Below are 16,460 nucleotides of genomic sequence, written 5' to 3'. Positions count from 1 at the left end.
ACGACACATTCTGATATGATGACATACCACCTTTGGAAGAGGAAATGTAGCCATTCCTTGGGGGTAACAATCAAGTCATCTAAACCCAACATAGCAGTGATCATACGGGTTAACAGACATCTGAGTTGTTTCAAATCTGACACCAGGGAGAGTACTATCTGAAATCATCCTTGGTTTGAAAAGAATTAAACTCAAATCTTCTAACAAAGAACTGCATGTGCAGACAGAACATCACTCCAAATCAAAGCAATGCTGAAAGTAGTTTTAAACACAGAGACTAATACTGTGTGAAATTGGTGTATGTCACCAGAACACGACACATTTCACATATCAGCAGAAATACATGCTTTGCTCTTAAAATTCTGTATATGTTAAAGGACTTCAGCCGGCTTAGAAGCCAGATGCCAGTGTTCAATCTAAATCTGCTGAACAAGAGGAAGGTCTCTCAGGTCTTTGAATAATTTTTGCTGAACCCAAAAGAAGAAAAAACAAGGTTAATCATGTGTTGGTGTCTGACAACTCTTCACAACTAAAGGATCAAAAGATACTATTGATTTCAAAGATTTGGAGAGGTTTTTCAATTGTCTTCCAACCATATATGAAACTTTAAAATCTAAGCATTGGACATCTTTGACAGTGCAAGCGACAGGAGTTAGTAGACTCCAGAACAAGTCAATTCAGCTACTTACAAAAACAGTACCAAAGCAGCACAGTCAGCCTCGCTAACTGATAAAATAGTGATGTTATCAAAATAATATATAGGAAAAAAAGATCACTTGCAAGTCTGCTTATTGCAACATCAAAAGGTGTAGATGATTTATTTTAGAAATACAGCTATCTTCTCTGATATAACTTGAGGAAACCAAAAATTCTCCAAGGGAGATAGTTGTTCAACAGTAACATTGATGCCAGAACTCATCCTCTGTGAAGGACATTCAAGAAAATTTATGGGTGGCACGGTGGTTAGCACTGCTGCCTCACAGCGCCAGAGACCTGGGTTCAATTCCACCTCAGTCTGTGTGGAGTTTGCACATTCTCCCCAAGTCTGCGTGGGTTTCCTCCGGATGCTCCGGTTTCCTCCCACAGTCCAAAAACGTGCAGGTTAGGTGAATTGGCCATGCTAAGTTGCCTGTAGTGTTAGGTGTAGGGGAATGGGTCTTGGTGGGTTGCTCTTCGGAGGGTCAGTGTGGACTTTTTGGGCTGAAGGGCCTGTTTCCATACTGTAAAGTAATCAAATCAAAGATCCATTTAGTTTCAGCATAGTAATGGCTGAGCTTGAATGCTTTGACATCCATTCCAGTAAATTTGTCAGCCATTTATAATGTCAGAGGTTTAGTGTGAGATAGGGAGTTTTAATCCTATTTACTAAATCTTTTTATTCATTTAAAACTAATATAAAGAATCTAATAATTAGAAAAATCTTAGACAGAGAGGGGGGTTGAGGGAGAGGGTGTGGAGAAATATTGTGTAGGCAATCAGCACCTGATAGGGTAGCTGACTTCACAAGATAACCTCTACCCATCAAGATATAAAGAACTGTCTCTGGAGGAGCTAACCAGTAGCTGAACAGTAATGCATACTTACTCTTAAATCTAATCTGAGAAGTAATATAAATGGTTATTAGGTATCATGTAATAAACATATTGTGTTCAACAAGCCCAGGCCTCACTTCTGCTGAAGGCTTCATATAGACCTCCTCCAAGGAAGCATGTCATCAGCACTTGGTATCACTAACTTAGATTAACACCAGTAGTAAGGCTGGTGCCTGTGAGTCTAACCAAGAAATCTCAGCTGGTTCTGGTAGATATGACCACAATATTTACTATCTTTGATAATAGTTGTTCATGAACCACAGTTTCAAAACATAATTATTTGGTCATTCAAGTCCTGCTGTTATGGGCCCTTATGTAAACATATCTTGGTTTCGCTTTTGCCTACTAGCCCAGCAGTCACAGTACTTTACAAATAACTAATTGTATGTGCAATTTCTGAAGTTATGAAATGTTATGTCAATGGAAGTTCCTGTTTTTATAGGAATTGGAAGAAAAGTTTTGCAAGATAACTAAATTAAAACAGCAATGTAAACTGCTGTAGGCTTTAAAATTATTTTATGAATGGCATTGTGTGCCTTGAATTTGTATACTATGTAACATTGGCAATGTGTGTAAGTTTATAATTTTTTTGAAATAAATGCAATGATGTTTGTTGTGTATGTGTGAAGTACACACACGCTGAGTGTGAAATGTTAAAGAGAGTGGCCTGCAGACCTCTGCAGATCCAAAATCTATCAGTCCAACATTAGAAAATATTTCAGTATTTCATACCTTGTCTGTGAATTCTGTGCCAACATGTTGACTGTTTTCTGTTCTAGACCCTCCTGCAATAATGGAAATTAAGAGCCCTGGAATGGTACTGGGTAAAGGAGGATTGTTGCGATGTGAAGCTTTAGCAGTTCCTGCAGCAGCCTTTGAATGGTACAAAGGAGACAAAAAGTAAGTCCACATTCTGACCAAAAGCATATTTTTTGCTTTATCTTTGCTTGGCTCAGATCCTCATGCCATATGTTCAACAAAATGGCTGTGATTGATAGCTACAGTGTAAAAACATTAGCTTGATTTGTTACAGAAGTGGCTAAATATAATACACAACAGTAAGAATTGAGCTGTTATTGAACACAAAATATCATATCTCTAAATCAAAAAGACCACTTACATTCGAAGTACAGCTAATGTAGGAACGTAAATCAGGCACATGGTAGTTGTAAAGAAAAGATTTGAGCTTCGAGGAGATTGCGAAATCAGCTTTCATAATCCAGGTAAGGACAAGTGAGGAATGTGGCTGGATTCAGGGAATGGAGGGGTTGAGAGAAGGGGGTGGAAATCAAACCATTAAATATCCTATCTCCTTTTGCAAAGGTAGCTACTGGGTGTGATGGGGCAAGACTTATAATCAACTGTGAGGGAAAGGTCAGGTGTGGGCAGAGCCTGACACTACACATATTGGATGGTGTGTTGGTCTTCCAAAGCATTTCTGATAGAATTTTAGATTTTTTTTTTAATTAACCCATTCAAGAATATTATGACTCACCTCTGGAGCAGTTGGGACTTGAACCTGGGCCTTAAAGGTAGCACCTCCATTGGTGCAGTGGTCTCTCTGACAGAATGTGTAAAGGGAGTAGCTTACATGCCTCCAATTAAATTGTTGTTAAGCTCATTGATGAGTTTGTTAATAGGCTTGAAAGGGATCGAAAATGTGATTATCTGTTAATAACTGAAAACTGTATGGAACAAGTAGTACACAGCCATCAGGATCACAATGGGGATCCATTACTAACTGTGGCTGCTGCTGAAGCATCTTGTATAAAAAGCAATAGTCAATTTGAAGTGCTGATGTAGTAACACAACGTGACCATAGTTTGAATAGAATTGCTTGAATTCATGAAGAGTGAGCACTTGAACCATGAAATTGCTGGCTCCCTGCTCTCCTGCCTGCTTCATTCTTCTAGTCATCGGTAGCCCCAGTATTACCTGACTTTGGCCTTTAAATATTACCTTCAAGGCTAGTTCTTACCTCCTATATGCTTAATTAGGTACTGAACTTGCCTGGGGACATTAGGGACTTTTCCGTTAAAACAATCAGATCACATCATATTAGATCACTGATGTTGACATGGTGGGACCCAGAAATGACTCAGCCATTAGATACCTGAACCCAAAATGAAAATCCAGCTCATAGCCACTCCATAAATTTAAAATACTGATGCATTGTAAAATCCAGCATAAAAGATCAACTGAGACAGCGGAATACTGCAAAGATGATAAATTTGAAGTTCTTCTAAAAATGCATTAATTGTCAACTATTTCCACAGGCAAGGCATTAGAACCAGTTAGCCAGTAGTAGCTTGAGATGGAAAAGAAAGAGCAGAATGAAGGTGAACAACTGTGTATTTTTATCATTCATTTTTCAACCTTTGAGATTTTCTCTTTTTCCATGTAATGAAACTCAATGTCGGTCTGAGGAACAGCACCTCATTTTTCAATTTGACACTTTACAGACTTGTGGACTTAACATTGAATTCAATAATTTTAAGCCTTCAGTTCAACCCCACCCACAGTTCAATTTATAAATAAATCATTTTAAAGCAGTGGGGGGGGGGGGTAAACTAATTCATAAAAACAGATTTGCTGAAAAACAACAACAAAGTACAATGGATGGAAATCAAAATCGTATGAAATTGAAACATCATTCACATTTCTAATAACTGTTATGGAGAAAATTCAGGTCTCAGGAAAGTAAATAGTATATGATTTCAAAATAGTCTTTCCTGGAATTCTAAAGCTGCTTGTTTTACTTAGCTCACATAACATTCATTCAACAAAAGATCAGATAATGTTCTTAGTGTTCCCAGGAGTATATTCTGGGTGCTCACAGGAGTTAAATTAATTTAGTTGTGTATTTTGGCTCCATCTCATATACTCTGCTCACTACCAGCCCCAGCCCCCCACCCCACAGTGAAAATTAATTTTGTTTTCAGTGAGAATGTGCTTTTAGTTCAGTAGTATACAGCTTCTGCTTTAGTGCAGGAGGGAAAGGCTGTGATTGCTTTGTTTGGTGATGGTTACAGCTTTTTAATCACTGTACTTGTTTCTGTCAATCCATCAGGTTGGCCTCTGGAAGGCAGGGGATTCAAATCAAGAACTTCAGTACCAGATCAATTCTCACTGTTACCAACATTACAGAGGATCACTATGGCAACTACACGTGCGTGGCTGCTAATAAGCTTGGGACAAGTAGTGCTAGTCATTTTCTACACAGTAAGTCATATGAGAGATTCCTATGTGTATTAATTCAAAATGAAATGGGCTTTAAAGAGCTAGATTTATGAACTTTCCATTTTATTTCATAAATGTCATGGTATTTCAATGTTGGTGTCAAGATCTATCTATGTAAGTCCATTTAAGCATTCTTCCTTTTAGTTAATTTACAACTGAATGATTCACTTACTCAATTTCTTCTGTACCGCATCTCAGTTTTCATAGATATTCCTGATTTGAACTCCAGCGAACTTGAGGCCAGAGAACAATTGCATGCAGACCAATAGATGACCTTCAAGGGCATTTTCATGCCCTGGCTTTCAATGATATATACACGGCAGCAGTCGGCATTGTTAAGTACCAGAATTAAACAGAGATTTTGAAGTTGGAAGGTGAGGCAGGAATCTTGTAATCCATTATAGGCACTAACTTCAGTCAGTATTAAAAGTCTTCTGCAGTAATTCCTCTGCAATTTGCTCTGTTGCAAAGATAGATCCTTCTCTTCCTGCTGATTCCAATCTTTACAACCTTCTAAGAAGTATTTTATTGCCTGACTGCCTCCAGCTTTCACAGATCCTTGTTTCAGTTTTAAAAGCCTCACTGCAAGGTTAGCTTTTTGTCAAACCTGACTACCCTACCACCCCAAGAGATTAACACACTTGCCCAACTTGGCAGTGCTTTCAACTTCAAATGAATCGAGTTGTCACAGTAGCAAATGAGGGTGAATAGCTGCTAGAATGTCAAATTATCTTTCATTCTCCAGACACACCAACTGAAATCTAATATAGACCTGCCAGCTATACAATGCTGTGAGTTTACCCTCTTGAGAGCTAAGTATAATTTGATACTGGCATTTTTAACACCATAACACCAAGGTTCTCCTGTGACTGCAGTCTAAAATAACAAAGGGAGCAGTGTAAATTTTTGCTTAATGGTGTGTCTAGAAATAGCTAAACAGTAATTGCATACTCTAGTGTAAATATCCTGCCTGGTAAAATAAATGCTACAAATAAGGCTTCAGTCTGCATCCTGTATGTTAATGAGGATTGCCTGTCATTCTGAGTAAATTGTACAGTATTTGGATGGAGGATCTACTGCTTCCAACTTTTCTGAACAAATATGAATTAGAATGCTTGGTACTACACCCAGTTTGCTACTCCCTCAAAAATCTTTCATAAAATTGTCAACTATGATTGTTCTTTCCCAAAACCATGTTGACTCAGCCTGATTGCATTACGATTTTCTAAATTCTGCTGTCTCTTCCTTAATAATTGATTCCAGTAATCACCAAATGACATGTTAGATTAATTGACCAAGCCTAACTAATTTTTTCTTGTATACAAAATGTTATATGCAAGCCTGACTGATCCTTTAGTCATCAAAAAGAGTAGGAGTTTTGCAAATATGCAGAGGATAGTACCTCAAATCCCAGCCTCTGGTTCGAAAGTCCATAACCATAATATAACAGTAGCATATTCTGGGAACTGCATAGTAAAATTTTGTAAGGAACAGAGTTATTTTTGTTAAGACACAAGAGTGTAGCAAATATGGTTAGTCAGCTGCTAGTTTGGACAATTATGTAGAAATATTAGACCAAATCCTCTGACCTAGGGAGAGACCTTTGAATCAAAGTTCCTACATCAGAAGATTTGGGCCAGTTTTTCCACACAGTTACCTGAACATGTGTCATTGACCCATGTCACAACGCTGAGCAATTTCCAAAGGATGCATGTCTGCTGTACTTATGTGGGATTGCCTGTTGTACCCTGTCAGACTTCTCTGTGTTTCCTGTGACAGTGGGATCAGTTGTCTTGAACCAAGCTCCACATTTTTCAACTCTGATACTCCAGCATCTGCAGTCCTCACTTTCTCCACAGAGACATGGGCCAATTTTACAAGACTTCACTCAGACTTGCTCAGTGTTTCTCACAACAGAAATAAAATCTACATAAATCAAAATCAGCTGAGGAGTCAAAGCACTTGAGCACTCACATCAAAATTCCACCATGTTTCAGCAATGTTCAACACTACACACCACTGTGCCCCTCATGCCCACCCCACCCCAGCAAAATTTATCCCCTCCCAGCAACGTTCACAACCCCTCCTAGCAATATTCAGTCACCTTCGCAAAATGAATCTCCCTCAACTTCTAGCAATATTCAACTCTCCCCCAGTAATGTTCATCAATGCCCCCTCTTGGCAATAAACAAGCCCTCCTAGAAAGTTCCACCAGTCAGATACCCCCAGCAACATTCATCCTAACTCCCAGCGACGTTCACCCCAGGGCCAGCAATTCCAGACATTGTTCAACCCATCTTCTCGTCCCTTAACATTGCTGAACCCTTTCTGCATCCCCTGTTCTGACTCACTTTCTGACTGGAGCCAGGATTTCTGGAAGACTCAGCATTGACAGGGAGTGAGAGGGTGTGGAAATGAGCAATTTAATGGTGGGGGGAATGAATATTATCAGGGGATGAAGGAGGATGTGAACATTGTTGTCAAGAGAGAGTTTTTGAGTATTTTCAGGGGTGATGAGATATTAGCACCATTGATAAAGAGAATTTGTGAAATGGTGGTGTTGACAGGTCATTTAAAACAATGTAAGTCAGTGGAATGAAGGCAGACTTTAAATGGGCATGTTTTGTTTTTCATTGTGAGAAGGGGCTGTGGCTGCACTAGAATACACTAAGCGATTAGCATTCCACCTCTGTGCAGAACTACTGGACCTGACATTAGAAGGCACGATTGTATGTGGGTATATTAAGTTGCAGTTAGAACAAGTACACCCTTTCTGATGCTGACCTGAAGATCAGGGCCATGATGTAATGGCAATAATGGAGACCTGGCTTATAAAAGGCCAGCACTTGGTACTGATCAACCAGGGGAATGTCAACTCTAGTGGGGTTGAATTGAATTGAATTGAATTGAATTTATTGCTTTGTCTTGTGAGCAATACAGGCAGATCACAGAATTAAATAGCATAGATAAGTAAATAATAGATAAACAGTGGCAAAAACAAAAACACAAGTACAGGCAAATGTTAAGAGTTTGTGAGTCCATTCAGTATTCTAACAACAATGGGGTAGAAACTGTTTCAAAACCGGCTGGTGCTTTTGTTCAGGCTTCTGTACCTTCTCCCCGATGGTAGAGATTGTAGAAAAACATTGCCAAGGTGGGATGGATCTTTGAGAATGCTGGTGGCCTTTCCTTGACAGCGGGCCTGGGAGATGGATTCTATCGATGGAAGGTTGGCCTTTGTGATTGTCCGGGCAAAGTTCACCACTCTCTGCAACTATCTCTGATCTTGAATGATACAGTCACAATACCAGATAGTGATACATGCAGACAGAATGCTCTCAATGGCACACCTATAAAAGTTGGCAAGGGTATTCGCCGTCATGTCAAATTTCCTCAGCTGCCTGAGGAAGAAGAGATGTTGGGCCTTTGTAACCAGTGCGTCCACCTTAAGAGTCCCAAGAAAGCTTGTTGTGGATGACCACTCCCAGGAACTTGATACTCTCCACTCGTTCCACCTCTGTGCTGTTAATGTGTAGGGGGATAATGAATAACATCCCGACAAAAGTCAATAATGAGTTCCTTGGTTTTGCTGGCATTGAGAGCTAGGTTGTTCTCAGTGTACCATTTTACCAGGTCTTCCATCTCTCGTCTGTAGTCTATTTTGTCATCATCTGAGATTCGACCGACTATTGTGGTGTCATCAGTGAACTTGTAAATAGCATTAGCCTGGTATTTGGCGGCTCAGTCATGCGTATACAGTGAGTACAGTAGGAGGCTGAGTACGCACCCCTGGGGGAGCTCAAGTATTGAGTGTTAGTGAGAATGAAATATTGTCCCTAATCTTCACTGATTGTGACCTGTGGGTCAGGAAACTGAGGATCCAGTTGCAGAGAGTGGGGCTTAGTCTGAGATCGTTCAGTTTAGTAATCAGTCTCAAGGGGATAATAGTGTCTAATAAAATGGAATCAAAGCCTGTGCAGAGAAAACTATGACAGAACAATGGGCTGCCTTTAATACTTCAGGTATGGCCAAAGTACATTCACCCAAGGGAGAAAAACAAAATTCTGGATGACACAAAAAGTAAACTGAAGAGTACATATGATAAATGTCAGGTGGACAATACAAGGAAGAATTAGGTTAAGTATGAAAGGATCAGAATGGAAGTGAAACAAGAACTGTGGGAAGCAAAGAGAAATTAAGAGTTTGGCATCTAACATAGAGGAAATGGAAATGCCCTATATCGCCATTTACATAGTAAAAGGGATGTAAAAGATGGAGTGGAGCCAATGATGAATCGAAAGGAAACTTATGTATTGAGGCAGCAGACTGGACTGAGGCTCAAAATGAATACTTTGTGTCTTTCTTTACCAAGCAAGAAGATTCTGTCATAGCCATGATTAAAGAGGAGGTTTTGAGACATTGGATGGGATAAAAATTTGATGAAGTGTATATATTGGATAACTTGCTGCACTTGATAAGCCACTAAGTCACTGGGGCACAGGAGAAGCTTCCTAGGATGCTGAGGAAAATAAGGGAGGAAAATCGTCGAGGCCCAGACCATAATCTTCTCATCCCATTTAAATACTTGGGTACTGCCAAACGACTGGAGAATTGTAAATGTAACAGCCTTCATTTATAAAGGATGTAATGACTATTCCAGACAGTGAGCATAACCTCGGACGTAGGAAAACTCTGAGAAATAATAACTCAGGATCACATCAACAATCATTTGAATTAATATGAATTCAAATGTGAATTCAAAGACAGCCAGCATGGATTTATTAAGGACAGATCGTGCATGAGATACTTTCTGGAGTTCTTTAATTAACCAAAACTGTTTTATGAGAATAATATGGTTGTTGTGATGCAATCTTAATTGCAGATATCAAGATAAATAAGATTAGATTAGATTACTTACAGTGTGGAAACAGGCCCTTCGGCTCAACAAGTCCACACTGACCCACCAAAGCGCGATCCACCCAGACCCATTCCCCTACATTTACCTTTTCACCTAACACTACGGGCAATTTATCATGGCCAATTCACCTAACCTGCACATTTTTGGATTGTGGGAGGAAACCGGAGCACCCGGAGGAAACCCACACAGACACGGGGAGAGTGTGCAAACTCCACAAAATAAGGTACTCCCTATTAACTTAACACAATAGTTCTTAAAAACTTACATTACAAACTTAGTTCAACTTTTTATTATCTTCCGCACAGTTTTAAGAACTTCCTTATCTCAGACCAAACCAAACATATATATGGTATGTCACAGCTGGTGGCATTTATCCTGATTTCTCTTCAGTATTCTAGCTATTCTTCAAGGTACAAATTTTCATGGAGTTCCTTCTATCACAGCTTTTGACTAAGCAGCCCTCAATTTCTTTCATGACTTTGAATTCTACAACTCAAACCTCCCAATGATTCCTGAGCAGTGGTTTAAAACCTCAGTAAATGCCCTAATTGCTAAGAATTTGTCACTTTGGTTTCAAACTGCAACTGAGCTAATACTGCCAGAAGTGAAACCATGTTAACTACTTTTTATTGAGAGGATTAAAATAGATCTCTTCCTTTAGCTTCCAGTTTAATAAACTTTCCAGCTTTTATTCCTTTTCTACCCTTTATCTTGTACTGAATATCAACTCCCTATTGCAGGCTTGTCATGGATGATGGATCTATTTCAAAGGTAGGGCTGGCTTCAACTCTCAATTTCAAAAGAACCAAAAGCTATATATGACCCAAAGCTGACGTAGATCTTAGGTGTTCTTCCAAACATCACCCAGTTTTTGCCTGCTGCTACACTCAAACTGATTTCATAGAGGTAAACAAAAAAAAACCCACTAAGCTCCACCCATCTCCATGGAAATGTGGCCAATTCTACTGTTACAAATAAACCACAATGCCATGGAAGAATGCAGATCTGCTACCTTTTAATTCCAAAGTTTCCATTCATTCATAACATTCCCTTTACCACATGAATAACATATTCTTAATAACATGAATAACTCATCCTTTACTGCAATAAATGCACATTGTGTATTTCCAGCTCTTTAGCTAACTAAGCACACTTGCCATTTTATAATTTTACTTTTGTAATTGTAATTATTTTAAGCATGTAATGGTGTACAGACCTAAAATTGTTTACCAGGTTATGTTCACAGAACTTAAGTTTAAAATTCTATTTTTAAACTTAAGAAAATATATCTCTAAAACACACAAGCTATGACACGACAATGGGCTTCATAAGGCATTTTGATAAAAAGTTACAGAAAAAGCCAAAGGAATTAAAAGGACTGTGGCAGCACTGATACCAAGGTGGTTGAGTGACAAGAAAAGGAGAACAGTTATTTTTCAGACTGTGGTGTAACCCAGGGAAGAAGTGTTAGAATCACTGCTTTTCTTGATATATATTAATAACCTAGACTTAAGGGCACAGTTTCAAAACTTGACAATGATGTATTATAAAACACTAACAGTATTCTATTTACATGTCTGTGAATGTAGATAATAAAGGCAAGACTTAGACAAAGACAAAGCTAGGTAAGAATGAAGGCTTCTCTTCACTGATTTGCCATGTTATTCTCTAGTTAAGGCTGTTAAGATATGTTATATCTAATGGAGATGAGAGCCTGTAAGTGCTGAGTAATTCTGCCTCCTTGTGTTAGGTGCCAGTTTGTTGCAGTTATGTCATATCAGATTAGATTAGATTACTTACCCGGGTCTCTGGCACTGTGAGGCAGCAGTGCAAACCACTGTGCCACCGTGCCGCCCACCCTACAAAGGTGTCTCCAAATCACAGGACAGTCTGGATGTCATTAATTAATAATCATTTGACAGCCAAGTTATACTAAATTGTTTCATATGTTCAAATACTTGAAGGTTCAAATTTGTGAAAGATGTAACTATCATTTATGGCTATACTGCATGTCTATGAGCATGCTTGTTTAGCCCTGAGAGAGCTGCAAGGCTATCAGGTTTGGTGTGAGAAAACTATAAATTTGCAGCAGATTACCCAGCAGAACTTTGTTAAATGCGGATTCTGTCTGTGTACTTGGTAAACTGTTGTTTAGAAAAATTCAAAGAAGTGAGAGTGAAAAAAGAAATTTCATGAGGTAGAAAAGTTGCATTGGGACACCGGTTAAAGCTCAGTGCCATCCAGAATTAGAGGAACTGCTGCACCATGGGTTAATGGAGCTATTGATCAATCTGGGTTAAGTTCCTAAGCTTAGAAACTTTATTTTCCAATTATTTCTTGGAAGTTTGGCCACTTGACATAATTGCAATTGATGTTTTAGAAAGAAGGGGTCAAAACAAAGTCCCCCTCTCACCATCCACAACATGGGTAGTCTAGGCCCAAGCAAGCTAACATTTCCAGGTTTTACTGTTGTCAACAAATGCCATGGGAAAAATATATTTTGAAATAAAACTATAAGTGCAGAAATTCCAAGCAATCATTCTTGATAACAATCTGAAATCTCTTCCAATAACTTACTTTCCTTCTATATTTTATAAGCTATGGCAATAAAGTTCACTACTAGCATCAGTATTTGCCTAATTTTCTCTCGTACACTTTTCAATTTTGTTGGAGCCCTTGAACTAGATTCTTTAATTTAGCAAGTGTCTATCTCAGACTTTGAAATCAGGCAGTCTGAAATGGTTGACTTTTTAATGGGTAAAATTCGAGTTTTTTTAAAGCATCATACAAGTTTACACTTAAATTATTCCTTTTTCAGTGTTTCTTTTTCACAAACTTATCTAGTTTGTCTTGCTCTTCAAGCTAAATCATGGTTAATGCCTTTCACAAACTCACAGTCTTTATCTGTGATAGGATCCTGTCTTGCATGGCATTGTTAGCTTTTCTTTGAGTGAGCAAAGATGCATAACTATTCAGAGTTGTATAGCGCAAAATACACATCCTTTGTTTTTAAAGAAAGCAAGCACAAGATGATAGGCTCAAGTTGGTAGCACAAATGAGTCTTGCACTACCCCAGCTAAAGCTTTAAATGAAGCCAGACTTGGCTTGAAAAGTGAATTGTATCTTTGATAAATCTGTTTTTTACAAGTTGTTTTTCATGCAGTTCAAAATGATTGCAAAGGGACAGTGCATTCTGCTTGGATACTCAAACTTGAGTTGGAACAGATGGGCAACCAGGATACTTTCACCTCAATTTAAAATGTTTGTTCTAGTCCACAGGATGCATCAGAGCAGTCTGTAATGAATGACTCATCTCTGGTTTTCCCCAACTCCTGCATTTAGTCAACAATGTGACCAGAAAACCATCTAGGGAGTGTTTGTGTTCTTTACTCAGTGTCACATTATCAAATCACCACAAATTCCAAAAGATGTCTGTTACTATTATCTCAGTTACAGAAAAGAAGTTTATTTGCAGTGTGTGGCAATATGAAAAAATTGCAAGAAATTCAGCAATCTAACTCTAACAAGTCAAACCTATATTAGAATATTATGCTTCTAAATCAAATGTACCCTTTCCTTTGAAACAATTGATACCAAAAAAAATTGTTTCAACTGGAAGGATAATTACTTTTTTTTCTAGTGCGGGGTGCTCAATTGAATTGTATTTTGAACATTCAAAAGATTTATTTCTCAAAATGAGTATGCACACAATTTATCATGTCACTTTTATGAATACAACAGTACTGAAAAGATTATTCAAGTGAAAAACTGCAAGGGTAGAGGCCCTGGCACTGAAATATACTGGTTATGTTTCTAACACATAAACATTGTTCCTTAATACTATTTTACCAGAAAGGATGTTCAGCTGTGGACTGCGTTATATGAACTCAATTAAAACATCAGTCAACTGTTTAAAGGACTAATGTCCTTTATGAGAAAGAACTTTCATTCAATCAAGATCGATAAAAGTGAAATCATCCATTAGCATGACTCAGCATCTTTTATCCCAGGTTAAATTCAGTCAACTTTCCTGTCATCTTGTTCAAAATTAAGCTACCAGCATCATAATCCTATTTAACCCTGAACTGAATTTCAAAATTAAGGTAGCCCATTACCAAGATCACCCCTTTGTTTTTGTAAAGTCATTCACCTATATCATTACTTCAGCTGTGCTTTTGAAATCAGTATCTGCATTTTCATCACCCCCAAGCTTTACTTCATGGTAGATTGAACCTGTAGGTGCTCAAGCACCAACTTACTCTCGGACAGGTTTTTCATATCCTTCCCAATCACTTTTGTCGTTGTTGATCATTGTGGACGTCTCATCTTCTCTTCCCTTCCCGCCTGCCTATCCATATAAATTATTCTTAATCCCTTTCTTAGCACAGTCTGAACATAGCTGTGCAATTTTCTCCAAGTCTATTTCTGTTTACACTTTTGATGTTGGTTCATGTCCCGAACTAATTTTTGCTCCTCTGTGATAAAGCATTGTCACTATGTCCCTACATTCTGCTGACCTTTTTTTACACCCTTCCTAATTTTCTCAAATTCTCATCACCCTTTCAACAAATCTCATTTGTACATTTGGCCACTGCTATACACTTTCATCTTGGTTTTGTCTCGTCATGTGAAAGTAAGGGTTAATAATTGACATATCCTCTCCAACTTAATGTCTTCTCAAATATCTCGGGGCTTCATCAGTGATCCCTTCTATCTCATTACATGAAGCCATTGCTTTCTGACTCCTCTCCAAACCTCAGTGGTAGCTGCCAGGCTCCATGTCTCTCCCTGAGATTTAGCCAGGTGCATCGCAACTGCCATGTCAAATTTGAACCTCAAGTAACTTAGTGCCATCACTAAGATGGCTTATTTTCAGCATCATCAACTGACTGTGTCCCTGCCTCAGCTCATGTGCTGCTGGAATTCTCATTCATGCCTCTGGATTAGTCAAGCCTAAATGAGACAATGAGCTCTTGGCTAGTCTTCACTGCCCAATTTTTAACTTGCAACAAAGCCTGCTCACCTATCAGCACTCTGATTACTAACCTTGGGCTAAGTCTTATATTTTTCTTACATTTGTTGTGTCGAGATTTTTGGAGAGTTTTCACCATGAGGTCTAGCAAGATTTCTAGCCAAATGTTACCAAACTCTGCCAGTTATAAACTACCTTCCCCACCCCTGTGGTATCTCCCTCATACAATTCTAGCCCTGTTTTACTGTACACCATTCCTGGAATAACTTGCCACGCAGCAGATATCCACCAAAGGATCAATATCCATGGCAACCATTCCACATTTAAGATACCGCTATGTACCCACTGGTGTTCTAAATCTGCCCTGTTTAATTTCAGAGTGTCATTCTCAAGATGTTGGAGAAGGGGGACGAGGGCACTGCAATTCTCTGACAAGGACCTAGAAGTCCTAGTGGCCAGGGAGGTCTAGAGGAGAGGCATGCTGTTCCCAGAGGACCAGCAGAGGAGGCTACACCACCAGGTTTGAGGTCGCCACTTGAGTTGGTACCATCTCCAGGGAATGGAGGAAAACCAGCAACATTGCAGGAAAGTCAATAATCTTCTCCACTTCACCAGATTACAAAGAGAACAAAGAAAATTTGCAGCCCAGGAACAGGCCCTTCAGCCCTCCAAGCCTGAGCCAATCCAAATCCAAGTCCTAAGGATCTGTATCCCTCTACTCCCACTGACACATGCATCTGTCCAGACGCACCTTAAGTGAATCTATCATGCCTGCCTCTACTACCCCTGCTGGCAACGCATTCCAGGCACCTACCACCCTCTCTGTAAAGTACTTTCCGCATGTATCCCTCTTAAACTTTTCACCTCTCACCTTGAATGCATGACCTCTCGTTATTGAATCCCTCAACCTGGGAAAAAAAGCTTATCTCTATTCACCCTGTCTATACGCTTCATGAGTTTGTAAACCTAAATCTCCTTTTTTCTAATGAAAACAATCCTAACCTACCCAACCTCTCTTCATAGCTAGCACCTTCCATACCTGGCAACATCCTTGTACACCTTCTCTGCACCCTCTCAAAACCGTCCACATCCTTTTGGTAATGTGGCAACTAGAACTGTACACAGTATTCTAAATGCAGCTGAACCAAAGTCTTGTACAATTTTAACATGACCTGTCAGCTCTTATACTCAATACCTTGTCTGATGAAGGCAAGCGTACCATAGATTTCTTGACCACTCTATCCGCCTGTGTAGCCACCTTCAAGGTACAATGGACCTGAACTCCCAAATCTATCTGCTCATCAACTTTTCCCGAGACTTTTCCATTTACATTACAGTTCGCTATAGAATTAGACTTCCCAAAATACATCATCTCACATTTGTCTGGATTGAACTCCATCTGCCAATTCTCCACCCAACTCTCCAGTCTATCTATATTCCCCAGTATATTTTATCAGTCCCCTATGCTTTCTGCTACTCTACCAATCTTGGTATCATCTGCAAACTTACTGATCAGATCAACAATGCCCTCTTCCAGATCAATCATGTATATCAAAACATGTCCCTGTGGAACACCACTGGTCACCTTTCTCCATTTCGAGAAACTCCCTTCAACTACTACTCTCTCTATCCTGTTGCTCAACCAGTTCTTTATCCACCTAGCTAGAACACCCTGCACACCATGTGACTTCACTTTCTCCATTAGTTTACCATGGGGAACCTTATCAAATGCTTTACT

General features: G+C 39.1%; 1 protein-coding gene across 2 annotated transcripts in view; it reads left to right on the top strand.

Annotated features, from left to right (window-relative positions):
* negr1 (neuronal growth regulator 1) overlaps positions 1-16,460 on the top strand; it is a 529,129-nt gene that overhangs the window by 497,652 nt on the left and 15,017 nt on the right. For both annotated transcript variants that reach the window (XM_072574172.1, XM_072574173.1), the window contains exons 5-6: positions 2,372-2,492; positions 4,663-4,814. In XM_072574172.1, coding sequence (XP_072430273.1) covers positions 2,372-2,492; positions 4,663-4,814 — 273 coding nt within the window. The remainder of the gene's footprint in view (positions 1-2,371; positions 2,493-4,662; positions 4,815-16,460) is intronic.

The sequence above is a fragment of the Chiloscyllium punctatum genome, chromosome 7 (assembly GCF_047496795.1).
Source record: "Chiloscyllium punctatum isolate Juve2018m chromosome 7, sChiPun1.3, whole genome shotgun sequence".
NCBI lineage: Eukaryota > Metazoa > Chordata > Chondrichthyes > Orectolobiformes > Hemiscylliidae > Chiloscyllium > Chiloscyllium punctatum.
The sequence above is the reverse complement of the archived record's forward strand: the minus strand, read 5'-3'. Positions and strand labels throughout refer to the sequence as shown.